Source organism: Thamnophis sirtalis, unplaced genomic scaffold, assembly GCF_051295495.1.
Source record: "Thamnophis sirtalis isolate CommonGarterSnake01/CBP01778 unplaced genomic scaffold, rThaSir2_p1.2 scaffold_5, whole genome shotgun sequence".
Taxonomy (NCBI): domain Eukaryota; kingdom Metazoa; phylum Chordata; class Lepidosauria; order Squamata; family Natricidae; genus Thamnophis; species Thamnophis sirtalis.
In genome coordinates this window covers 21,541,267-21,568,197 of record NW_028261385.1, presented here as the reverse complement: position 1 = coordinate 21,568,197, position 26,931 = coordinate 21,541,267, and the positions used below count along the sequence as shown (strand labels likewise).

The window sequence follows — 26,931 nt, the reverse complement described above, 5'->3', positions numbered from 1 at the left end:
ATAATTATTATTTATGGGCTTGGTTTGCAGCCCTGAATTTCCTGGTGATTTCCTTTTGAAATACTAGTGTAAGATTTCTTCTACTGCATAGAATATGTAAGGATTAGTCACTAGCTTGCTTTAATTTGTGACTTTAATTCTTTTTAAATATAGGTTAACTATAATCTGGCGATACTTGTATAAACATGTGATTTGGTATTGGGCACAACTAAGCAGAAAAATGAATAACTCAAACAAATCAATGACTGAAATCCAAATTGCTCAGGAAATTCCAGTGACCAAAGCACTTGCAAGTCATATACAGGCAATCTTACAGTCTTCGGGAGAAAACTTGGAGCAGCTTCTGAATCTCAAGTCGGTGAATGGTTAGTGTCTTGAAGAAACCACCATCACTTCCTATACCTTGCATAAATATATACATGTAAATTTGCAATTGATCGTCCACTACCTGCAAGGCTAATGATTGGTACAATTTAAGAGACTGATTTGACTTTAAATTCCCTATTCAGTGGGATGAGATATTCAATAAAGGGTTAAAGTTCCCATTAACTCTATTTTGAGAAACAAAACTGATTCCTGACAATACCCACAGTGAACTTATTCATACAGATAATTTTTTCCCCTAATAATCAATGTCATCTATGTGTTAAAAGCTTAATTCATGGTTGCTGACCTCAAGCAAACTGGCCTGAAGTTTAAGATTAGTTTAAATGCTACATTTCAATTTGTTTTTAAGGTGAGGAAGAGTTTCTGATAGGATCATATAGAAAATCTGTGGAGGCTTGGGAAAGAGCTTTTCAGGAAACAAAAGCAAAAGGTAAGATAGTGGTTCCATTTTTAAGGTTAGTCCTTCCTGCAAAAATTACTTGTTTGAAGAGAGATGGGTGGTCTTTTTTTCTGACATTGTAGTCTCTTTGAAGTGACATGGTAGGTAGAGTTAAAGCAAGCAGTGAATGCAGCCAAAGCCAAAAGTAGGTGACAAGATCTTTCTAACTCTGGTACTCTTTCTTGGACTTTATATTCCCTATTTTCTATGATGATTGTTTCTATCCCATGCAGCCCACTGTAACCCTGTTTCCCTGAAAATAAGTCCTCCCCGGGTACTAAGCCCAATCGGGCTTTTGAGTGCATGCACTAAAATAAGCCCTCCACCAAAAATAAGCTCTCCCCTAAAATATTTAACACATGCACAGCTGGTCCCTGCCATTTTCTGGGAGGAAAGGGGGGAACATGCACCACGCTCCCCACTTGCACCTGCCATCACGTGGAACAGCCTCACGGAGGCCGCTCCTACCGCGCCCTAGCTACCATGCCCTTCTTTTAGTGCTAGCCGCAAAAAGAATGGCTGGCCCAGCGATGCTAGGGCTGGCAAGAGTGTGCCAGAAACAGAGACAGAACTTCTGGCCTTCTCTGGATCAGCTGATCTGCAGACCATGGGCCAAAGTTAAAGGGCCTCCTGCACCTCAAAAATAATAAGACCTCCCCAAAAATAAGGCCAAGCGTTTATTTAGGGAGTCAAAAGAAAATAAGACCCTGTCTTATTTTCAGGGAAACACGGCAATCTATTGCACAAAAAGAATAAGGAAACAGTTGCCAATTTCAATTGACATTGTTAAGCGAATTCAGCAAATTCCTTCAATACCGTTCAATGCAATTCATCTGCTATTGTGTATTGAACGGTATTCCTTAGCTAATAATTTGGTATTTCTTTCTATTTCAAGTCTCAATCTGGCCTTTTCATCGTGCTCCTGTTCCACAATTGGCCTGCATCCAGCATAGCGAGGCAAGATAAAAGTGTACAAATTGTCACTATGATGTAGTTGCAGCTAATAATCTTACAGCATGTAGACCTTAAGTACCTTATGTGTGATGCTTCTTATACTATCACCCCTTAGAATTCCTTTTCACTCTCCTATCATCACCGTAGCAATTGTTTTGTGTACTCTTCCACAGAATAGTTTTGTGCTTGTCAACCTACCATATTATTTTCTCTTTAATCTGTCTTTCATACTCGGCCTATGTAGCCTCTTAAAGTAGTAATTATATTGCAGGGAGAGAAAGGTAGAGCTCCACCACAACATTCCTATCCTAAATGGGTTTGCGATCACCCGAGGAAACCTAGGGAGAGAGAAAGATTGCATGAAATAGAAATAAAGATAATACGTGTACATACCTGAATGGGAGGTTTCTAAAACTACCCCTCACTTTTGTTATTAGGTGTATGCAGACACAGAGAATCTAGTAATACAGCATTTGGTGCAGCTAAGAAAAAGCCAGAAGGAAAAATAAGATAATTAAAATTATTAAAAAGTTAATAATTATAAACTAGAACACTGGGATTCAAAACAGTTTGTTTATCCTAATTTCTCTTTGCAATAATGCTATTAATGAGTTTTCAAGTGGAAAAATCATTCAGTTAATCTTGTTTAAATTACTGTTTATCAAATGATTCAAATGAAATGTATTCTAATATAATAATTGTATTTGCATCATGTATTTCTATTTTCATTTATGAATATGGATCCGAGAACTAGATTTGCACTCATATATGCAAGGGGTTTATTTTTATACCATTAAGATTTATCTTTTTAGCTTTTGTCCAATTATTTTTCTTTCTAAATATAGGAGGAAAGAGAATACCCTTTCTTCAAACTCGATATTATCTTGCTATTTTATATTGCCATCTGTATCATTATAATATAAGTGAGGCTCAGGGTCTGTGTGATCACCTGGTATATGAACTCCTAAGACGAAATCAAATTTCTGTAAGAAACCAAAATGCTATGACAGGTATGTAAATGTAGAATTCTTCTTTCATCACTCAAGTTATATATAATAATATTTAATTACATATTATATGTTACATATAATTTGTTATTTTTGTTAGTGTTATAAATATATGTTATTCATCATTTCTGTACAGATAATAGAATATTGCTTTGAATTATATTATGCATTTTTATTTGCTTGCTTTTAAACTCTTCTTTTCCCTCCCAAATCTCCCAATAATTCCCTCCCAAATCTCCCAAAAATTCCCTCCCAAATCTCCCAAAAATTCCCTCCCAAATCTGGTTTTAGAAACCAGGTAGTCCTCAATTTACGGGCACAATTGAGCCCAAGGTTTATGTTGTTAAGTGAGAAATTTGTTAAGTAAAGTAAATTAAAATTAAAGTAAAGTAAGTAAAGTAAAGTGAGTTTTGCTCTGTTTTATGACTTTTCTGGTCACATTTGTTAAGTGAATCACTAAAACTGTTAAATTAATAATACAGTTGTTAAGCGAATCTGCCTTCCCCTTGGTTTTTGCTTGTCAGAAGGTCGCAAAAGATGATATGACCAGGATACTGCAACTGTCATAAATATGAACCAGTTGTCCAGCATCCAAATGTAAATCACATGACCCTGGGGATGCTGCAACGGGCATAAGTGTGAAAAATGGTCATAAGTCACTTTTTTCAATGCTGTTGTAACTTTGAACAAGCCTAGGACTACTTGTACAGTGTCTTCAAAACTTAAATGGCTATTATCTTGTGATAACTACCAGCATACCTGCTACAACTCTTTTTTTCCTAAAGCACACTGATTGTCATGCATTAAAACAAGGCGAAATTTGAAATTTAGAATGGTTCACTTCAAAATATTTTACATGTCGCTATTTGGGGGTTCAGTATAGTCCTATCTAACCTGATTGGAGCCCTTTGTAGGATGTATATATTTATGATATTGGGTGACATTTTTGAACTTTATTTTTGCTTGTTCTTACTTGGTTTCTCTTCTTACTCATTGTGTACTCTATTTTCCTGTTGTGAGCTGCTCAGGATTATTCTGGTGTTGGGCAACACAAATCATTTATTGTTAACTTTTGTTATTATTTCTATTTGAAGTAAGTTCCATTAAGATCAGTAAGACTTATATTAGTATAAGATTGCAGTCTTTGACTTTCGTTTCTGAAAGACCAAAGGATTCTTACATGCTGAACAGTAATCACTTTATTTTGAGCTTTTTACTTCATTCAGTTACCTCAGATTGTTTTGAATGTTCATTTTAGATGCTGAATGGATAAAAGATATTCACACTGAAGCTGCTCTGGCAGTGATTCAGTCTTTGGCCCGATTCATGGCAGCCTATTTCACTAATGAGCCAATTTATATATATCCTCCACACAGTGTTGGTATCTTACCGCCACTTCATATCAAGTCAGGTACCTTTTGATATTGTTTCATATGCTTGCTTACTGCTATAGTGACAGAGCTGTATTAAGAGGTAATCTCCTTCCTCCCGCCCTATATAAATGCACAAAACCTGGATTGGATTTTATTGGATATTGGATAGTATTTTGTAGTTATTTCCTAACCTATAATTTATCTAGTCTATTTAGCTGCTCCTTTTCTCTTTTAAGTAAACTAATGGCATAATACTTATCTCTGACGTTTCTCTAAATGAAAAATGTTCTTTCCGTAAAATGCATCCAATGTGACAGATCCTGTTCTTGCAGAACTGAAAATTGTAGCTGCCTGTCTAAATTTCTGGGATAAAAGTAGGATGTTTGGTGGATTGGATATCTGATGCAAATGATCTACAGTTCTAATGGTTGTGTTCAGCTTATCTGAAAACAGGCTCAGAACTCACTTGGTCTTACTTTTAAGTAAGCTTGCAAAGGATTGGCCATTGAGCAATTTAATAAAATAAACTCGCAACAAGTACTTTTTTTTGTTATAGATGGGTGCCTTCGTATTATTCCTCTGCAACATTCCAGAGTCACCGAAGCAGTTAGGGATAATGCCCTGTCTTGTACTTGGACTGTAGAATATACTCTTGATTTGTTGCTCATCAGTGGACTAATTCCAGAAGCTGTGTGGCTAGCCCAGAAACTTGGAGACTGGAAAATGGCTGTTTCAATCGGAGTGGCTTATCAACTATATTGTCAAAGTAATAAAAGCTTAGCAAGGTTAGTCATATATATATATATATAAGCAGTAATGTATAATTATTTATCATGAATTGGTATTATAGTATTTACCACGAATAGATATTTATCATAAATAGATACCATCATCATTATCATCCTGAATCTATCTATTGCAGGATAAAGGCCTCCACTTGAAAGTTAAGAAACATAAGCTACCATAATGGTCAAGGGCAGGTTGATAGGTAGATATTTTTTGATTTATCAGTGTAATCCCGAAAGAAATAAAGTGACCAAAATCATCAATTTAGTTTCTGTGCCTAAGGGCAAAGACCTGGTTTTCCTGCTCATGAACTAGCACTTTAACTACTATGGCTGGCTGACTGAATGGATACGATGGATGGATGGATGGATGGATGGATGGATGGATGGATGGATGGATGGATGGATGGAGAAGCTCTGTATTTTTCTCTGTATGTGTTTGTTAGTAACTCTAAAATAGGTAATATGTACCAAATCTAGCAGAATTTTTTTTAAAAATATAGAGCATGAACTTTTCTACTTAGTTTTTTGTTGGACCACTTCAGAGAGAAATGAAAGAAAAACAGCAGTTTTCTTTTTGTACTATTTTCCCATCACTGTTGGTTCCATTTTAGTGACATGTTATGATACAAGATTGCTAGCACATTGTGTGATGTAGCTCATAAACATTACTTGGTTTTGCCATAGCATATTTCAACCCAACCAATTATGGTTGCTTACCATAGGTAACTAATAGGTAAGCAACTATGGTTTTGGGCAGTGTAGTGATTCAGCCATAAATACTGGCCTCTTAGTAGTAATCTGTGTAAGTAGCTGGCTTGTCTGAGATTCATCGTATATCTTGAAACTTCAAAGATGATCCCTAGATAAAGAATAATAATTTTGATGTTTTAAACACAGATTATTAAGAAATTACAATCCTTGTTGAGTTACGGATATAATTTCTATTTTTGCCACCCAGCAGATATTGTGTTAATAATCTATGGCAATTGGGCATTCTGTCCTTACAGTTACAATGGATGAAGTGATAGTTGCAATAATCTTACAAGTCAGTAAGAAACATCTCTATCTAAGATTTCAAAGGAACCCTCCCCCCCCTCCAAATAGGTTTCTTTTGCTGATGTTGTTGTGCAATATTACCTCTTTTAGAGTTTCATATTATACTGAATGAGACAAATATTGTTTGCGTCAATCAATATTTTTCTTTTGCAAAATATTCCCTTGAGTAAACTCCCTTTATGATTAAGCAGAGACCATTTAGATAATAGTTTGAAGTAAGCTACTCTGGTACTTTTGATACAATTTCAGGTCAGGAAACGTGGAATTATTCCTACCATTACACTTGACTCCAACAAACATTTTTCAAGAAAAGCTACAATCTTTTTTGGGTCAGCCTGTCAACAATGAAACAACAAATCAAGGAAACCTCAGATACAAACAACTGACAGGTGCACAGGTTTTTTATATGAATTTGTTATTGTATTATATTTCTAATACCTTTATACAAATGTGTGATTTCCAGATTAAAAGAAGTTGGAATTATCCTTAAATATTTTTATGCCTTTCTTATTATACATATTTATTTAATACACATTCACAAGAGCAACATGCTATCAATTCTTCCAAATGATGAAATATTCTTATACAATTTTTTTATCAATGTATATATTCCTGAACTAGATTTATAGAGGTAAAATATTTCTTCAAGTATTTCATATACCTGTGCCATGTCTTTAATAAAGTTTTGATAATTTTCTAAAGATTTTTAGAAACATACATATATTAGTTTAATAGCTCTAATTTTATGATCATTCATTTTTACTAATAAGGTGTCATCAAATAACATATCAAATTTGCTGGTCATTTTTTCACTGAAGCCTTTTCTGTACTTTATTGGTCTATATGAATGATTTTTGGAGATTTTTTTTCTATATTTAGATTCACTAATATTGTGCTTATACTTGTGTTACACCACTATAGTGTTTGTCTGGAAATATACTGAATATTACAACTAACATAATAAGCCATTGTTATAAAAGAGATATTAAAATCTTTTTATTCTAGTGATATTGTTATTGTTAAAAATTTTAAGCATGAGGCAACATAAAAACTCCACAATTTTTTTGTTCTGGATCAAATGCAGCAACTGATAGACTCATCAAAATTCTGAATAAAATTTTCCTGGCATTAGCAAAGATCCTTAGCCATGTTAATATAAGTGAGGCAGCTCTTTGAAAGTAAAAACTGTCACATATACCATGACATTCAGAATACAAAATGCAGCCTGAATTAAATGAAATGTATACAGTTGCAAAATGCATATGAAAAACTCTCTGGAAATTATATTAGTAACTCAGAGTCCCTATCGTTTTGAACTAAAATATATTTCTACATTTAATCTATATTTATTATTGTCTTTATTATCATTATTTATTATTTATTATTATTGCTTTTTTGCTTGTCTTAGATCCTATTGAAGAAGAAGATGCAAACGCCCTTTTTAGTTCAGTAGAACAAATATTAAAAGCAGCTGTTATGGCAGAAGCAGACATTCTGTCAGAAACCTTTCAGGTTTTGATGGATTTTGCCAAGGATCATAGTAGAAAATTCTGCAGCTTGGTTCCTAATGGCTTATATCTCCCAGCACCACCTTTATATTGTCCTCAGCCAACATTTGTGAGTGAAGTATGCATCTCAGTGTTGCATGAACATTTTCTTAATATTTTTTTTGTCTTGCTAATTTTTTTCTATTGCCCCCCACGCATGCACGCCCCCCGCACCCACCCTGCGCCTGTGCAGCAGAGACCCATAGACCAACTGGCCAGCGGGAGGCATGTGCATATGCGTGGTGGAGCTGAACTGGGGTGACAGCTCGCGTGCCCACCGAGAGGGTGCTGCGTGCCAGCTCTGGCACACGTGCCATAGGTTTGCCATCAGGGCTATAGACCATATAGATCTGAGTATATATATTTATATTTATGTGATCATAAAACACATTTGTAAATACTAGGAAACTATAGTGCTTTTCTTTTCACACTTTAGTAAATCAAAGGAATTAGGGAAATAGGATGGGTAATTTGTTTTGGGCTTACCCTTTCCTTGGGAATGTTCATATTGTAAAACTTTTCAATTTTACAATAATCTAGGAAGAATATGCTGATGTACCATTAAGAATAGAGAGAGAGTGCAGACAGAAAATATCTGGAATTATTCAACGGATTCTTCTTCTTTTCCGGGCTGCTCATTGTTCTTTTGCTGCTGCTCAGTGGTATATTGCGCAGCTGAAACATGCACGAAGAGTCATGCAAAAGGTACATATTATTTTTAATAGTATGCAAAGTGATGATAATATATGGAAGACAACCTTTTTGGACTTGATATATTTCATAGGCTTCTGTGACAGCTCTAGGTTTTATTTTTTGTTCTCTACCTTAAATCTAGAATTTTGCTAACTTGTATGTTTCTTTCAGATGTGATATTTTCAATGATAATGTCTGGAAGGCATATGCCATGATTCATGTGAAGTTTATTTGCTTTTTATTATTTAGATCTTAAAATTGTATGTCCTAATTTGTTTGCACATATAATCACTGGCATATTTCCAAGTTGACCATGTTCCAATGAAGCAAAACTTGAAATAGCTTGACTGTTCCAACAGTGGGAAATAATTGGAATTTATTTTTGGTCATCTATATTTCTTAAGAAGTAAATTCCAAGCTGTTCACCTCTCTTAATGCAGAAATGTAGCTGCAGCCTGATCACCTTCTTTACACCATTCCCAAAAAGGAGAGTTGTAGATTAGATTGCTGTGGATGATTGGTTCTGGCGATGCTCTCTTAAGAAAAACTCCCTCCTTCAAGGCTAGCAGTGTTGTGACCCGCCAGCAGAGCTGGCAGCAGATTTGGACAGTGAGGAGGTTGGGGAGGAACTTTGGCCAGTCCTAGAGTCTGGGAAAGGCTCTGGGTTGGAGGCAGAGAGGGGGCCAGAGCCATATGTCAGTTATCAGTTGCCTTCAGAGACATCAGTGAGGCATACAAACACCAGCTGGAAACACTTTCTCTTTCCATATCCTTCCGTTTTGGAGCTGCCCCGACTTCGTCAGCCTTAGCTGGATTTTTTGTCGCTGGCTTGGAGAACTTCTCTTGCATCGATCAGGGACTTTGCGATGTCCCGGAGGTCAGCAAGACGTATTGTTCCTATTCACCGTCTCTGCGGGATGGCTTAGGTTCGATTGGACCACCCAGCGGCAAAAGTATTGGCTGCGGTCTCGGAGCATCGAGACCGCACATCCATATCGTCACGCCGTTGGCTCCTCCTTCCAGCTTCCTCTCTGAGAAAGGCCAATGCCCAACCATATATCCCTTTCCAAATGATCTTCACAAACTAGGCAAGACAAAAGCTGGCCAGATAGTAATCCTGAGAAACCTGTCTAATTCATTAGGAAGCATGACAAAAGCTGGACAGATAGTAATCTTGAGAAACCTGTCTAATTCATTAGGAGTTACAGGATCTAAGAGATTTATACAGTGATATTGCCTAGAATAGGGGTCAGCAATCTGTGGCTCTGGAGCCGCATGTGGCTCTTTTATCCCTCTGCTGCAGCTCCTTGTTGCTCAAAATATGAGTTACACCCGCCAATGTGCAACATCCGCTGGAACGTGATTTCTTGAGCTTTTCAACCCCCGGTAGGCCAAACATGGTGAAATCCAAGAAAAGAAAAGTTTCAGAAGAAAACAGAATGCTTACTTCAAGTACATATACTAGTTTTGTGGCCGCTCAGGAAATAGTCAGGCATGGGAAGGGTTTTGTGGCTCCCGGTGTTTTCTTTTCTGTGGGAAACGGGTTCAAATGGCTCTTTGAGTGTTTAAGACTGCCAACCCTTGGCCTAGAACATTCTCAGTGTCCCACTAAATGGTCATGAGTGCTGTCCGTCCCCAATAAAGAACGGGTCACCAGCAAAAAAGCCACTGGTTAGCTATTAGCAGATTCAGAAGAGGAAGAGGAAGAAACAAGTATGCTTTGCCACTCTTATTGCCATAATGTAATCTCTAGTGTAGTAGTAATAGGTACACACACACGTAAGCTGCATTCACTGTCAAGCCTATGAGATGCTCTCCCGCTTCCCCCTTACACATGCAAACTGTTTACAAACTGCCCTTGTAAGAAAATATATGCAGCAAGCTGAATTGACCCTGAGTGGTGAAAATCAGATTGAGCCAGGACCTTGTGTCCCAATAAACCAGATTGTTCATAGTTACTGACCATAAAGATGCCTTGCTTAGCTTGCTGACCTAATAGGAAGGAATAAATAATAATAAGGTTGGTTTTACCTAAAACATTCCAATGCCATTTTGTAATTTATATTGTGTCTTCCTTTTTCCTCTGTTGTTTTTGTCCCTCTTTCTCATTTCAGATTCACAAAAAGGGTGCTCTTCCTCCTTTAAATGATCTTCCAGAAAATTTGCTTAAGTATTCCAAATATCCCACTGTGTTCTTAAGGCCTTCTTCTTTTGGAGACCATACCTTTGATGCTGTGTCATGTAAAACTATAGGTGTGTGTCTGCAAAAGTTCCAATACATGTTTAAAAAAGAATAAAATGCAAAGCAAAAAATGCCTGTCTCTCTGTAACAGCACTTAAAAAATGTTTAGGTGTTATATGAGGACAGTGTTATTAATCTAGAGCCGAGGTGGCGCAGTGGTTAAATGCAGCACTGCAGGCTACTTCAGCTGACTGCAGTTCGGCTATTCAAATCTCAGCGGCTCAGGGTTGACTCAGCCTTCCATCCTTCCGAGGTGGGTAAAATGAGGACCCGGATTGTTGTTGGGGGCAATATGCTGACTCTGTAAACCGCTTAGAGAGGGCTGAAAGTCCTATGAAGCGGTATATAAGTCTAACTGCTATTGCTATTGCTAATCTAGGTTTAATACCCTGTTTTCCTGAAAAGGGATCTCCCCGGATAATAAGCCCTCCCCCAAAATATTGCAACACAGCAGCAGCAATGAGGTGACCATGCTCACCACTTCCTGCATCTCAAAAATAATAAGACCTCCTTGAAAATAAAGCCAAGCACTTATTTTGAGGGTCAAAAGAAAGTAAGATCCTCTCTTATTTTTGAGGAATCACTGTAGTATATTTAGAGCCTGTGGGAGATTCCCATCTGGCCCCTTGCATATTCCTCTGCTATCAGGCGAAGAATAAGTTTCCTGGCCCATTCAAGTAGAGAGTCTGTGTGTTAAAAGAAGGAAGGTTTCCATTTTAATAAGCTAAGAACTAAATTGGGTTGTAAGATGAAAGCAATCTAGTTGCTGATTTTTGTGATATTCCATTCCTTTTCAGTATATCTTATTGATCTCCTGACACAAGACACTTGTGAAAGGGCAACATTTAAATGTTCATGTGACTTGTAACTAATATGTTGGGTATGTCAGGTCTACAAAAGATGCCCTAATTAATTTACGAGCCTCGAGACAAAGTGCTTATTATTATTATCCTTATTATCAAGTTGACGGGGTAAATATCTGTAAATTAGCATGTATTGGTTCTGTTGCTATAAAATGAAAATATTTTCTCAGTCCTAGTTTTCATACTGATTCCCTCATACAATAAGGTTTTATCTATTGGGGACACATTTTAAAATTTATTTTCATCTGATAAATTTCTATACCATCTTCTAGGAAATCATGGTATCATACATAATGCTGCTTTCATTTTACTTTAAAGCACTCCCGCCCCAAGTTAAGTTTAATTGATAGAAGGAAAGTGAAGAAGCTGATGATAGTAAACAATATAGCCATTAAAAAAATACACTGATTGCCTGCAGATGCTGTTACTTATAAAGAAACAATTTTAAGATAAAATATAAAAATGTGAATTATTTTCTGATGTACTGCCTGTTCCACTTTGAATTTTTTCCATGTCTCTCTTGCAGGATGCTTTCGAGAATTATGTGTATTGTGCTGGATGCTTCATGTTCGTGAAAGATTGTCTGAAAGTTGCAGACGGTATCAAAGGGCAAGAGAGAATTTGGAAAACCGGAATGTAATTAAAATAATATGAATCTTTTAAGTCATACTTCTCTCTCTCTCTTCCTCTTGCTCTCGTTCTCCCCATATCTATCTATCTATCTATCTATCTATCTATCTATCATCTATCATCTATCTATCTATCACTTGATTTCTACAGCTGCCCACCTTCACAAATGACTAAGTGGCATATATAGGAGATGATCTTTTCACCTTTCTTCTTCTTTCTAATTACAAATTTTAAGCTAAGTCAGTTTAAATGAGAAAGAAGTCCATTTTTGTAATAATCCCTCAATTATTTGAAGTACCATCTGACCTCAAATTCCACAAACTTTACCTTTTTAAGTTTATTTCTTAAAATATCTGACTACTCTAGTTGGGATTTCACCTACAAATAATCATAATCATGTTTATTTTCATATCGGATTTATTAATACTATATTCCATTTTTGTAAGGAGCCCTGAGAGTGGTTTTATATTAAAAGTTGTCCAGAAATATTTTTAATAATAATAGTCAAAGTTTATACAATACATCACAATGGCAGATCTGTAGATTTAAATCCAACTTACCTGAATTACTCATAAAAGGAAGTACAGGAGGATGAACTGTATCAATCTTTACTTTTATTCATATATTAAATATTGATATTAGCTTTATTCAAATCTCTTAATATTTCACATATTTTTGTGGGAGATCAGGGTTTTAAAAAATGGCTTTAGATCAGAGGTGAGTTGCAAATCCCGGCACATGCGCAGAAGCATCTGCCGCCACTACTGGTTCACCCGATCTGGGCAGAACTGGGAGCAACCCACCTCTGCTTTAGATCTCATGTACCTAACTTTTTAGGCCAATTACAAGATGTTCTTTCTTTAGGAATCCAACAGGATCGAATTTGATGCTTGCATAGTTGAGTACTCTGTCGATGCTTTGGAGTGGGCTTGCCGAATTCTTCCTTTTGCTCGGTTCATGAACATTGAAGAACTTGTGCAGGATATCATTCTGAGCCTTATTGGGGAATTACCACCAATTAAAAAGGTATGCAGGATTGAGAAGTTTAGCATTTTTTATACAGGTATTCCTAATCTGTTTAACAACCATTGAAAGTTAAAACAAGCTTGGAAAGTGTTCTTTATGGTCCATAAAATACTTCCAACCATTGTAAAACTTTTCACCAACCCCTCCCTTGGTCACGTGACTATATTTCGGGTGCTTGGCTACAGGCTCACATTTTCAATCAATTGCCAAGTGACTTGCAATTATGTCATCATCATTTGCAATTTTCTCTGCCAACTTCCCCAGTAAGTCAATGGGGAAGCCATCATGCAAGTGGTGGGGCGGGATAGAGGGGAGCTGTAATCCTTTGTGGAACTGCAGGAAAAGTGCTGAAATTGTCAGGATTTCATCTCTTTTGGCAGGTCGTCAAAAAGTTTACCCTCCATGCATGGAAACCTTCACAGAAATGTTTGAGAACAACAAAGCTGCTTGCCAGGAGGGTTTCAAGCTCCATATGGAGCTGAATTCCTTCAGTAGGCAGCTCTTTTGCTTAGCGACACTGGAGGTTGCAGCCAAGATTATGGTTATTGAGTGAAGTAGTCACGTGGAAATGTTCAGGAGCGGGTTCCAGCTGCTGCTACTGCCAGTTTGCGCAGGGACACACTACGTGTGCATGCACAGTACAGTGGTGGGTTTCAAAAATTGTTCGAACCTACTCTGTGGGTGTGGCCTCCTTTGTGGGAGTGGCTTGCCGCTCATGTGACCCGATGGGAGTGGCTTGCCACCCATGTGACCGGATATGAATATGCTGACAACACCTGTAAGAACCACCTTAAATTACCTCACACACAGCACTGGCATGCATGTAAACTTGTTTTTTAAAAGGCATCTTTGGTTTGCGTTAAAACAACTTCAACACACGCAATGTTCTGATTGTACCACAAACGCAGTAGTCATCCTTACCTTTCACAGAGCACTGAGGTTTATAAATATGAGCATGATAGTGTAGAATAATCATATCCAAGGACCAGTGGTGGGTTTCAAAAATTTTTGGAACCTCTTCTGTAGGTGTGGCCTGCTTTCCGGGTCCACTGGTGGAACCTCTTCTAACCGGTTCGGTAGATTTGACGAACCGGTTCTACCGAATAGGTACGAACTGGTAGGAACCCACCTCTAGCACAGTACTAAAAAAAAATGCTTCTGCGCATGCACAGAAGCAAAAAATAAGATGGTGCCTATGGCGCCTCCAAGAAAATCAGTTCGGGGGCATGGCAGGCCAAGTTACTACCTGCTCGGTCGAACCAGTCATGCGCAGAAGCAAAAAATAAGATGGCGCCTATGGCGCCTCCGAGAGAATCGGTTCGGGGGCGTGGCAGGCCGAGTTACTACCTATTCGGTCGAACCCAATTCTAGATATGTTGCTTAACAACTGCTTCAACAACAACAGCGATTCGTGTCCCAGTGTGCTTGTAAGTTGTGAACGATCTATATACCTTTGGATGTTTGTTTTTACAAGCGTGCAACTGATTTTTGGAAACTTTACCAAATATCTGGAAGCAATTGTAACTATTTTCATACTGGTTTATTTTGTACAGGTGGCAGAAATTTTGGTAAAAGCATTCCCTAGCCCTGAAGATGTGAGGGTCTCACTAAGGGATAAATATAATGATCTATACCAACGACTTAGGCATTGCACAGTTAAAGGTACAGTGTATGACAAAGACCAAAATAATAAAAGCAAAGCAGTATTTTTTTTCTTTAAAAGAAAGTACCTTGAAAAATGAAAATATAAATTCATGGTGTGAATGCTAGACTTTAAGTCAGGGGTGTCAAACCCGATTTCATTGAGGGCCATATCAGGGTTGTGTCAGAGTGGGCGTGGCCAGCATGACATCACTCATGTCGGGGAGGGGACATCTGTGGTGGCATAAATGCTCTGCCAGCGAAAATAGGCTCCTGAGTACCGTTTTCAGGTGGGACAGCCTCCTGAGAGGACTGTGTACGGCCCTTGCAAGCTCCATTTTCGTTGGCACAGGCATCGTGGGTCAGTCCTTTGCTGTTTCCAGGATGGCCCCATGGATCAGATCTAAGCACCCCACGGGCTGAATCTGGCCATCAGGCCCTGAGTTTGACACCCTTCCTTTAAGAAATGTAAACAATAATATCCAGTATTCTTATCAATGGAAAACTAATATAAATTACTCTAGATTATTGGTTAAGGGAAATTTTATATACTGTATAGGCCCAAAATAGTATTACCCACCCATTGCCTATAAAATTTATCATACAATGTGAATTATCTGAAATCTCAGTTAAAATAACTAGTTAATGTGATCCACTTTAGAAACAATAACACATTTTCTGTCTTTATGGTTAGGCCCCAATTGTGAAGAAATTATGTCGGTTGTACTACAGGCTACTTACAAAGAGAATGTGAAAACCATGAAACGTGTGATAAGAAACATAGGGCCCATTCAAACCAATATCTGGGAGCCACCAGAAGAAGACATCCAAGACTCCGGAGGTTCCTGCTATGACCGGCTTTCTTTGGGGACTACTCTAAGCAGAAGCACAATTTCAGATTTCAGAAACTTTCAGGGGTGTAACAATGCTGAAGCAACAGACTCATTTTCTGAGTTTGGGGTGACAGAAGAAGCCAGAAAACTGAGGCAAGAAGATCCCAAGTAAGTGTTTGTCAGTGGTGGGTTTCAAATTTTTTTAGAACCTATTCTGTGGGTGTGGCTTGGCAGTCATGTGACCGGGCAGGTATGGCCAACTTGACATCACTCAGTCACATGACCACCACCCCCCAAGCCATGTGGCAAAAAAATTTGGAAATCCTATGAAAGTGGGGAGGGAAGAGAGGGGAAAACCTCCCAAAAATAGACAACTGGAGGATTAAGGGCCGAAATTAGGGAGATCGGAGGAGGCAAGGCAGAGGGGAATCCAGTAGAAAGCTATCACACGCTGGGGAAAGAACTTTGGGAGATCGGTGGAGACATGACAGAGGGGAATCCAGTAGAAAGGTATCACACGCTGGGGAAAGAACTTTGGGAGATTGGAGGAGGCAAAACAGAGGGGAATCCAGGAGAAAACTCCTGAGCTTGCCTCTGCTGTCTGGTGGATTGTGCCGCTGGACCTCTCCAGCGGGCGGGGTGAGCGTGGAGCGCGACAGGGCCAGGGCAGGCGTTCCGGAAGTTACTTCCAGGTCCATTTCACCATCCGGTTCTCCCGATCTGGTGCGAACCGGCAGAAACCCACCATTGGTGTTTGTAACATTTTGTCTTGAATCGGAGAAAATATTATTTTGTGTAACATCTTGTTTAAATTCTGTGAAATTATGCACATTTATTTTGCATCAAGCTCCATCTGGCTCACTTGGATTTAAGTGTGCATTGGATCATAACCTAAAAGCCTCATGTCCTTGTTCTGTTTCTCTTATGCTGGGCAATCCCATAGCAAAGTGAGAGCAAAGTAGTGGTGGGCTGCTGGGGGGTCTCCCGAAACTAGCTAAGATTCTGTGCAGTTTGGAGAACCCCCAAAGCCCACTCCTGGTTGGCCTCACCCCCCAGGAGTCCCCACCCAGCCCGTTTTGGATGCAGGTAAGTGAATGGCGTGCATGGAGGCTCAGGGAAGGCGACAAACAGGCCTACCAGAAGTTTGGGAAGGCTGGGAACGGGCCAGTTTCCGGCCTCCGGAGCCTAGGGAGGCTGTTTTCGCCCTCCCGGAGACTCGAGGAAAGCCTCCAGGGAGGCAAAAATGCACCACCCCCACCGTGGTGCAGGAGGCTGACTAGGACATGCCCACCATGGCCATGCCCACCCAGTAACCGGGTAGAGAATCCTTTGCTAAATTTTTTGAGCTAAGCAGTGGTGGACTGACACGATTTACATAAGAAAATCCTTAAAGCGGAAGAACACAATAAGCATGAAATTGTGATAAAAATCATATTTAATGCATTTTTTCAGTATGTTAATATTTTCATAAGACTTAGCATATGATTGACATTGTGCCATGTAGGCTTATTTTATCCTTAGCTACTTTGTAACACTAATTTTCTTTCCTGGATTGAAAGCCCCTTTCTTGCCTTTATGGATATACAGAAGGTATGCTTGTAGAAGGAAAAGAATTTGCTTTTTATATGTTTTTTTTACACTTTTTTGTAGGGATTTACCTTCGTGTATAGATGTGTCCAACCGTAAAGAGCGGACTGAAAAGTTAAAGGACCATGGTGGGGGAGGAGATGTTAAAAAAAGGACCCATAAAGACCTTCCCAATGAACTCCATATGCCTTTAGTCGGCGAATGGGAATTTGAACGTGATGATGATGAATATATTAAGTTTATAGACCTCTTCCTAACTTACGTGCTTGAAAGAGATCCACTCAACCACAGCGAATCGGCTGTTCCTTTTCTGACATGCTTTTCAGCCCTCCTTAGAGAACATGAGCTCCATTCTCTTCTTTTTGATGTTCACACAACCCTGATACGTCGACAGTTCAGAACTGAAGTCCAAAATGCTTTTAGAGCTGGTTCTTGCTACACCCTTGGTTATGGATTTAGTGATTGTAAACTAGCTCCTGTATGGGGTAAAAAGAAAAAAGATGGTGAAAAAGAAACTTTAGCTGATGAGCAACCCTTAGAGCTTTCAGATTGTGATTCAGTCATGGGACTTACTGAAAGAAGAGGTTTATTTGGGCAAAGCCAGCAATCAGTCAGTGACTCACATGATTCCAATAAGACCTTAACATTCACACCAGCGTTAGCTCAATGTTGGTCTACCCCTAAAACAGCTCTCTTTCAAAAATACATCTGCAAAACTGGACCAGTGAACGACGTCACCCAACAAGACGAACCAGTGCCAGAAATACATCTTAAATTTAACAATATCTCTCGCTTACTTGAATGGATGATCAGATGGTCCAGTAAAAGAATGGTTCAGGATCCCATCACAACAGGGACACTTCAGGAATGCCAACCAATGATGCATGTCAAAATATCGTCATCTGCCATTCTTTCATCCTTGTGGATTTTAGAGCGACGTTACGGCAACACATTTCAAGACCAAAATTGTGGTGTGGTAAGCAACTGAAATCATTTTGAGCATGTCTAAAGCTAATCTTTGAGCTTGGCCAAAGTGTCTCAAAGTGCCCACAAACAAAAATCTGCCTATAGAAAGAAAATAGCTCTAAATTGGACATCTCCCAGCTCAGATAAATGCCTGACAGAGCAATAAAAATGCTCAGAGTCATAGTGAGTATATGTATAATAAATATACATAAAGTGAATCAATCACTCTTCCATTCTTCTGGGAGTTCTAGGAAAGCAAATAGTGTGTTAATATATGTAAAATAGTGGAGACTTTATTCTTACGTATAATACAGTATGTACGTATATGAATATGAATGTTTGCTTATAAACAAACACTTAAAATCATTTGTATTTATTTTTGAGAAATTTAGATTTAGATTTTTAGATCTAAATTAAATTGTTTGTAGAATAAGGTTGTTACTATCTATTAGGATTTTGTACACTCATAGTATCTTGTCTGTTGTTATTGTGGTGTGGTTTGTGATGGTGCAGTGGTTAGAATGCAGTATTGCAGGCTAACTCTGCCTACAGCCTGCAGTTCAATTCTGACAAGCTCAAAACTGACTCAGCCTTCCATCCTTCCGAGGTCAGTAAAATGAGGACCCATATTCTAGGGAGCAATTTGCTGACATTTGTAAATCACTCAGAAAGTGCTATAAAGCACTATGGAGAGGTATAAGAAATCTGCTGAGTCACAACAGAAATCTAAATGCTATTGTACTTTAGGCAGTGGTCCCCAACCTGTGGGCTGCCACGCACCAGGCCGGGGCCTATTCGCAACTGGGCAGCATGAGTGGTGGGCAAGTACGTGCAGTTGCAATTGCCCACCACCAATACTAATGAAACTCTGCATGCATATGTCTTCCTCTCTCACAAAACCTACCCCCCTTTCCCTACCCCTGCCCCTCCACACCGGGCCAGGTTGGAGAAAGCTGTTTTAGTGAATTATACCCTTCTCTTTTCTTCGGCATATAGAGATGCAACTGCTGTAACTTGATAACTGCATGCATTTGAACATATTTGGCTATTTTCCCAACTCAGCAAAGGAAGTAAATTATTTTTTTCTCAGTATCATCTCTGAAAATTGGCATAGATAGAACAAACATATTTCATCCTCAGCTTTCCCCACTAAGTAACAGTGCAAATAGTGAGTTTTGAAATAGTTACTTTTGAAAAAGAAAAACATATTAACTTTACATAGGTCCTCTAGGGGGTAGTGCTCATCTTCATTTCAAAGCCGAAGAGCCAGCTCTGTCTGAAGATGTCTCTGGTCATGTGGCCAGCATGACTCAACCCCAGAGGTGCACGGAGCACTGTTACTTTCCCACCAAAGTCCCTATTTTTCTACTTACATTTTTACGTGCTTTCAAACTGCTAGGTTTGCAGAAGCAGGGACAAGTAACAGAAGCTCACTCCGTTACGTGGCACTAGGGATTCGAACTGCAGACCTTTCTGATCAACAAGTTCAGCGTCTTAGCCACTGTGCCACTGTGTTGCTTAACTTTACATAGGGATATCAAAATATGAACTATAAGCTTTTAGCATCCAGAGAAGGCAATGATTAATGACAAAGTTATGCACTTTATGTCCACATCTTACCTGCATCAGATTAAATTATTGGTGCATTGTGATTGTATAAGAGGTGAAAGTTCATATTAAATATGTCTTGGAGGTATTTGCTTTTTATTCAGGATAATGAGGTGTAAGGAAAATGAATCCAAAGATCTGCTATGCTCCTAGAACAAGAATTGTCTGTTTCCTTCACTTTATATTTTACAAAGTAAATGTGCATTAATTGGGCTTGAAAAGTATGAAATTTCTATAGCATTTTTATTTTACGATCATGCAATTATATGAAAAATTAAAATTAGTATGAAATAGTGTATGAAAGTTTTGCTTTACCAGATATAAGTACTAATTCAAAATATTTGTAGCAATCATTCTGTGTTTTCTTACTGATTAATTAGCACACTGTTGGGGGTGGAGGTCAAGATTTTAGAATGTTAAGTAATGAACCTCCTTGAAGAGCAGTCGCTAAGCAGCATTAAACATTCCATAGCCATGGACATTCTTTGTAATGTAGTACATTTAGAAGGTAGCAGAAACCTACTGAAAAATACTAAGGAATGGTACCTATCTCATAAAACCTTGGCCTATAATTTATTAGGAGAAACATAATTAAAACCAAATGGAGACTTTGGATAACTAATATCCTGTTTCCCTGAAAATAAGACCTCCCTGGATAATAAGCCCAATTGGGCTTTTGAGCGCGTGCGCTGAAATAAGCCCTCCCCGAAAATAGTGCAACACAGCAGCAGCCATGAGGTGACTACACTCGCTGCCCCCTGCTCCTCAAAAATAATAAGACCTCCCTGAAAATAAGACCAAGTGCTTGTTTCGGGGAAATACAGTAGAAGACAATTTTTGTGAAGGGAAAATTTAAAATTTGATATAGAATTTTTCAAAACAATTATATTATCAAATTGTAATTTGTACTAAAGGCTATTTTATAGGATGGCATATTTTCCCACAAGATTTAACATTCTAATCCAAATCCAAAAATATATAGCCTCTGCAGTTGAGGATTTTCTTAGGCAGACAGGTTTCCTAGGATGCAATAGCAGCTATTGAAAGGGTGCACAACAGGATTTTAATGCAAAGCCATGAATACCAATCATTTTTTAAACTTAAAAATTATACGTGGGGTTTGTTGTTTTAGAAACCACAGAAACCGCGGGGGAAAACTTCCACTATCATCCCCAAACTGGAGAAAGATGGTGCTGAGGGTACAAATAGTTCTTCATCGGAGGGAGCTCCAGCTGATATCCAAAATGGACAGGCATACAGTGAACCATTTAAAAATATTCCAAGGTAAGAATTCAGCATTCAGTTTGATGTAAGGGCATAGATTACCAAAGGGATAAAAAACTATGTTGTAGAGCCAAAATCTTATATATATTTTTAAATGTCACTCTCAAAGGTGCGGAACATTACCTGAAAAACGAAATAGGAAGAAAGTAAGTCATGGGGATCATTCTATAATGCCTGATATAGAGACTTGGAGTACAGCTATCGATATCAGTCTGGCAGAAAAAGTGGCAAAGTTTCTACGAAATGAAATAGTTGTACCATCTGAAACCGAAGGTTAGTTAAAAAAAATGTTTTCTTCATCCATATGAAGCCATTGATGTAAAATAAAAGAGATTTTTGCATGGAATATGTAGTATTTACTTCCTCTAGTATCACTTTGAAACCTTATGGGGTTTTTTTTCAGAATTTGTTCTCTCATATTTAATTAGAATCCTTTATTGGCAAATGTGATTGACACAAGGAATTTGCCTCCAGTACATAAGTTCTCAGTTTACATGTAAACAAGAAGTCATGATCATGATCATAAAATACAATCATCATAAATCATAAGAAAGAACAGTGATAATCATAGTGTACTAAATAAGCAATCAGCATAACTATAATAGGATACTAAATAAAAGTTACAGATGTAATTTATATATAGTTAAAGTGAAGCAAAGGGATCAGAGCCACACCCTAGATCCATAAAATCAAGGAAGAGGTAGGACGAAGTAGAGATACCCTTTCACGAATAGAGAGAAGTTATAACAGGAATTTCTCTCTGCCCTAACAGCGCACTTTAAGAAAAGATCTTTTACTTCACTTTGAGGCCCATATTATTCATAAAATATAATGTTTTGGATAAAGAAGAATATCTGTAGCTCAGGTGTCCTTGGTTCTCTCTGAGATTGGTTGTTTTCTTGCAGACATTTCATTACCCAAACTAGGCAACAGTCATGTGGAAGTGAACAGCCAAACTCAGACAGCAACAAAGATCCCTCAGAATGCTGTTTAATATTGTCAGAGTGCACATAGTGTGACTATTTTTAGACTACCCAGGAGCAAAATACAGTAAACAAGTAGTGGTTTATCTACAAGGAAGATATACATACACATGCTAGGCAAAGTCAGGCAAACAGTCATCAACTATATGAGAGGGGGGGCGGGAGGGAGAGAGAGGGAGGGAGGGGCACCCTCACAGGGCCTCTCTTATATATACAGCCTCTTAAAGTGATAACAGTTAAATAACCCTGCTGACTCATTACTACCATTGTATCAGCATTACAGCATCATAGCAGCTGATCGGCTCTTAAGTATTTCCCTGATAAATATTTTTCTTATTGACAGATTCTAATTTAGAGGCAAAACAGATGCATCATTAAACAGTAATGGTCACTTTATGCTTGAAGAATTCCCAAAGGAATTAAAATATGTATTTGTAAAGGAAAGAAAAAATAAATGTTGGGACGCCCTTGCTGACCAGAAAATGGTCAGCAAGTCTAATAGTGTGTTAATGACAGCTGAATACAGAAAGGTTTTAATAGGTTAAGAAATCAAGATAGTAAAAAAGCTTAAAATTACTCTGAGGACTAGTTTGGGGTCAGAAAGCTTCCCAGAGCAGGAAACTTATTAACAGAAGAAAATGTAAGGTCATAAATGTAAAGTTGATTAGGGGATTAAAAAAAAAACAGAAGCAAGAACAAAGGCTGAGTTAAATGGAGCTTGTGAGAATATATCAATCAACTCAAAATAGGGGGCAGTTTGAGGTGTCGGCAGTTTGTCAGCTCAAGCAAACAAAATGATTGAACTGTTTGAGGTCTCTGAAACTTAGAATATTGTGAGGGTGTGGAATTATGTAGGATGGTTTTTCTTTTGGGTTTTCTGCTGGATAGCCATAAATAGGTAAGCTTGAGGCAGACACTCTTCTGACACGTTATGACATAAATGTTTGGATCTGAAGCAGGTAAGGATCTTCTTTAAAAAGTCACAGATTCTCCCGGGCAACCATAGTTGCAATGTAGGCCCTTGAGTTACCTCAAACACCAGGTTTTTTTTAGTCTCCATGGCACCCGTATATATCTAGGAAAAGCATGGTTAGTACCTGCTGTCAGCTACAGTATTGTTGGGCATTTTGGATCCTAATGGTGAATTATTATTACCTGATACCATTATAATATACTACAGTAAATAAACATCCTAAAATAAAGGTGTGAATGGGTATATGCTGAAGAGAACTTTATCAGAAAGTTGTGTTTCTATTCTGGAAATTTCTCATTCTGGAAACTTGAACAATATTACAAAGCTATAGGTGCTTTAGGTGAGGAAAATAAATTCAACCTTTTTAAAGAGGTTCAATGAATCAGAGTTTAAGAGCCATTCAGAAACAAATACTATTAAAATGTTTATAATCTCTTATATAAACACAAGAGAATTAATGAAAAGGATTGTTAGTGAAAAGAAAGGGAAAGATATGGAAAAGAAATAAATTGTTCTCTTTATTTAATTGTTCTTTTTAATGCTGTGCTTGTTTTGAAGTCTATAATGAAGATCCAGTTTCAAGAAATCCTACCATCTCTGTCAGTATTAAATCAGTAGAAAAGAAAAAAGAGGTAAGTGGTTCTCAAAATAAGTGTATTTTCCTCCATTCGGTTTATAAAACCTGTGCTTTATACATCACATATAACATTATCAGTAGATATGCTATAACAGTGGTTCTCAACCTGTGGTCTGTAGACCCCAGAGGTGGGCATAATGTTGTCACCGGGGTCCACAAAAGCTTCAATAAACGCTACTATTTAAATATTGACTGAAGTTTTGGGGGTCATGGCCATATTCTGTGGCCATAAAAGTTATTTAAAGGAGGTGTGCGGTGAAGAAAAGGTTGAGAACCACTATGCTAGAATATGTCCGCATTCCAGAGGCCTTCAGCATTGTTTAACTTGGCTTTTGTAGAATCATGTCTTGTTACTGCAAAATCAAATTCATTCATACAATTCTTGGTCTAGATTTCATATATAATAATCAGGAGAAACATATATCCTATACTTATGCTTTCTCTGATAGCATAAAAAACATAAACTCTGAATAAAAAGAAATTCAGATTAATAATGGGTGATAGTTTATAGATTGTTAATGAAGTATCATGGACATTTCTTTGAGTTGGGAAAAAGAACTATAGTTTTTTGTTTCAAATATTCCATGTCCAATAACTTTTTCATCACAACAGTGTTCCTCATTCTTTATCGAAATTTAAAATTGGTACAGTTTTCTGCTTCAATTTTGCCTCTCAGAGTTTCTTTGATTTCATGAGTTTATATTCTGAGGCTCTTCGGAAATTACTCTGAAAAGAGCTACTGGTTGTCATTGAATTTTAATTTTTAGCTAGGACTCACAAGCTGTTTTAAACTGAGGAAACGGGGTCTTTTAAATATTTTTTTTATTTTTTGAATAAACACAAACAAACACCTTAAAATCATTTTCCATTACATATTGTAGAAAGTGTGTCAATTGGTTACAAAGAACTTTTGTGCATCCCTTCCACAGTTATCGCCTATGATTCATATCAAGTTATATATTTTACATCACATATATTTATATATATTGCTATCATCATACCTCATATGACTAGTTGTTTTAACGTCCCTTTATAACAAGCATTCCAAAATTCAAAACAAAACCACATAGTGGCATTCCCTTATCAATTTTCAATATCATCCAGCCACATTATACCTTTGTAACACATTCAAAATAAAAATTATGTTTAATAACAAAATCTTTAGACCTCTTTTCTTAATCATTGTTTACAATTTATATCCAATTTCCCTTTTATCATGTCAATACAAATTATTACATTATCATCATCAGTCATTTATTTAACAATAGTTTGACTAAGTTTAACTTTTTCCCCTTTTTTCACCATTTAAAATTTATACCAAATTTCCTCTTATCAAACCAATACATATGTATACATTGTTATCATTATCAATTATTTACCTAACTTTATCCATTATAACTACATTTTTAACATAATGCTCTAATTTTAACTAACTTTAACTAGTGTTTTATTATTGATTTTCGTATCTCAACCTGTGTCTTTCCAGTAATAATGTAGTCCTATTTCTTTTGCCATTTGTGAAATTAGTCTTCTGGTTATTTCCTTAATCAAATTTGTTTGGACTTCTCTTCGCAACTTGTTGCTTGTTACATATCTTGTAAAATCTCGAAACCCTTCATCAGCTTTAATCAGCTTATCTTTGGTTATCAGTAGTGTTTTTGTCAAAGTTTCTCTCCTTAAGTCCATCAATTCTTCTCTTTTTTCTTCTTCTATACCTTGAAATCTGAAGTAAAACACCTTTCCATCTATCTACCCTTTCCTTGTTCCACTCTTTCCATCTCCAAACACACTCAGTCCACTGTCAATATCCACAGTTATCTTGCCTCTTTGTTCATTTTTCCCTTGGGTTTTTAGGACTCTAGTCTCCACTTTTTCCATTTGCTGGATATCTTCCATTTTTCCATCAGGTTTTACCACATTAAAATTTTTATTTTCAATATTTTCTCATCTCTTCTCAATTCTCTCTGTTGTTTCTAATAATTTTTGAATTCCAAACATAATCAGTTTTTGAGTAGTTGATTTCTAGGACTCGAATTATCAAAAACATATACATATTCAGTAAATTACAATTAATTAAGTTGATAACATGATTACTTTCTCTGCATTTATTTATTGTTCTCTGAGGGGGTCAAGGTGGTAGACCTGTAATTTTCTATTGAATAAAATATAGTAATAGATTAGAAACTAATATTTACAGATATTTTATTTCTGGTCCCTGCTCCATTTTTTTCTAACTTTTTAAAAAATTTATTCCTTATATAACAGACTGCAAGTGGTTTCCCTCCCCCATCCAAAAAAGGTTACTCAAACTCATTTTTTTTCAGTCTTGTTAGATATTGAATCTGAAAAATGACACTACAAGCTGTATGTTTTACAAGATACTCATAACAATATTGTATATTATATGAGCACAAATAACCTTGGCTGTATGTCCATATCACAGGATTGACCATTTAAGAAATTCTAACAATTGGCTGACAATTAGAGTATTACTGGAATAAATAAGTAGTAAATTTTATCATTTTAAAGTGGTGGAATGATAACATGTTAATATATGCTTAAATACTCCTTAAATCACAGCATCTCTCTGAATTAAAAGTAGAATGTCAACAGGATGAACCTTTAATGGAAACTTCTGAGGGAAAATGTTCAAAACTGGATGGGTGAGAGAAATTAATACTCTGTATAACTTGTCTGCATGTTTCATTCTTCGCTTTATTTTTATTTGCTGATTATTACAAGTATGTATCACAATTTAACCAGCAGGTTAATAGTTTCACAGCTTTGTTCTACATCAGCAGTAGGAAGCCCTGATCTATTCCGACATATTATCTGCTGATATATCTGAGGGTTTCTTTCTTAATAAATAACAGTACATCATTTTAATATCCGTGAAGTGCTTCCAGATTGGCATCTTTATTTTCTTGAATGTTCTGGAGCCCACATGAATCTAGAAGTAGACCAGGAAGTAAAGATGACTGAAATCTTGCTTTTTTACTTCAAAGTGCTCTCAGCTGCTTAGGAAATAAAACGGTTAGAACAATTACTCTTCCATCTTTGGATTCTATCCTTTTGTACCTACAATGTAACATTTATTGATGAGAGCTGTGAATTTTAATATACTATTAATATACAGTATATTTACATATTAACATATCATTAACAATATTAATATACAATGTAATAAGACATATTTCAAAAATGGTTCATAAAAAGGCTCTTTGTTAATTTTAGCCTCTTTAAATTGTTTTTCCATAACTAATGATGTTTTTGTAAATGATTTAAATGAATAATTTGTCCTTGAAAAAAAGTATATAGGAACTCCCTTTAGAATTTAACTTTTGATCTTTTAATAGTACTGGTTTCCTTTTCTTTTTTGAGCAGTTACCTTTTATTATTTCAGCCTAGCATTCT

General features: G+C 37.1%; 1 protein-coding gene across 1 annotated transcript in view; it reads left to right on the top strand.

Annotated features, from left to right (window-relative positions):
• CPLANE1 (ciliogenesis and planar polarity effector complex subunit 1) overlaps positions 1 to 26,931 on the top strand; it is a 63,845-nt gene that overhangs the window by 10,543 nt on the left and 26,371 nt on the right. The window contains exons 12-29 of the mRNA XM_087715426.1: positions 154 to 365; positions 737 to 817; positions 2,626 to 2,790; positions 4,046 to 4,198; positions 4,717 to 4,945; positions 6,254 to 6,393; positions 7,413 to 7,621; positions 8,092 to 8,256; positions 10,359 to 10,497; positions 11,876 to 11,985; positions 12,844 to 13,005; positions 14,559 to 14,667; positions 15,341 to 15,647; positions 17,130 to 18,042; positions 20,773 to 20,924; positions 21,034 to 21,197; positions 23,439 to 23,512; positions 26,098 to 26,180. Coding sequence (XP_087571552.1) covers positions 154 to 365; positions 737 to 817; positions 2,626 to 2,790; positions 4,046 to 4,198; positions 4,717 to 4,945; positions 6,254 to 6,393; positions 7,413 to 7,621; positions 8,092 to 8,256; positions 10,359 to 10,497; positions 11,876 to 11,985; positions 12,844 to 13,005; positions 14,559 to 14,667; positions 15,341 to 15,647; positions 17,130 to 18,042; positions 20,773 to 20,924; positions 21,034 to 21,197; positions 23,439 to 23,512; positions 26,098 to 26,180 — 3,567 coding nt within the window. The remainder of the gene's footprint in view (positions 1 to 153; positions 366 to 736; positions 818 to 2,625; positions 2,791 to 4,045; positions 4,199 to 4,716; positions 4,946 to 6,253; positions 6,394 to 7,412; positions 7,622 to 8,091; positions 8,257 to 10,358; positions 10,498 to 11,875; positions 11,986 to 12,843; positions 13,006 to 14,558; positions 14,668 to 15,340; positions 15,648 to 17,129; positions 18,043 to 20,772; positions 20,925 to 21,033; positions 21,198 to 23,438; positions 23,513 to 26,097; positions 26,181 to 26,931) is intronic.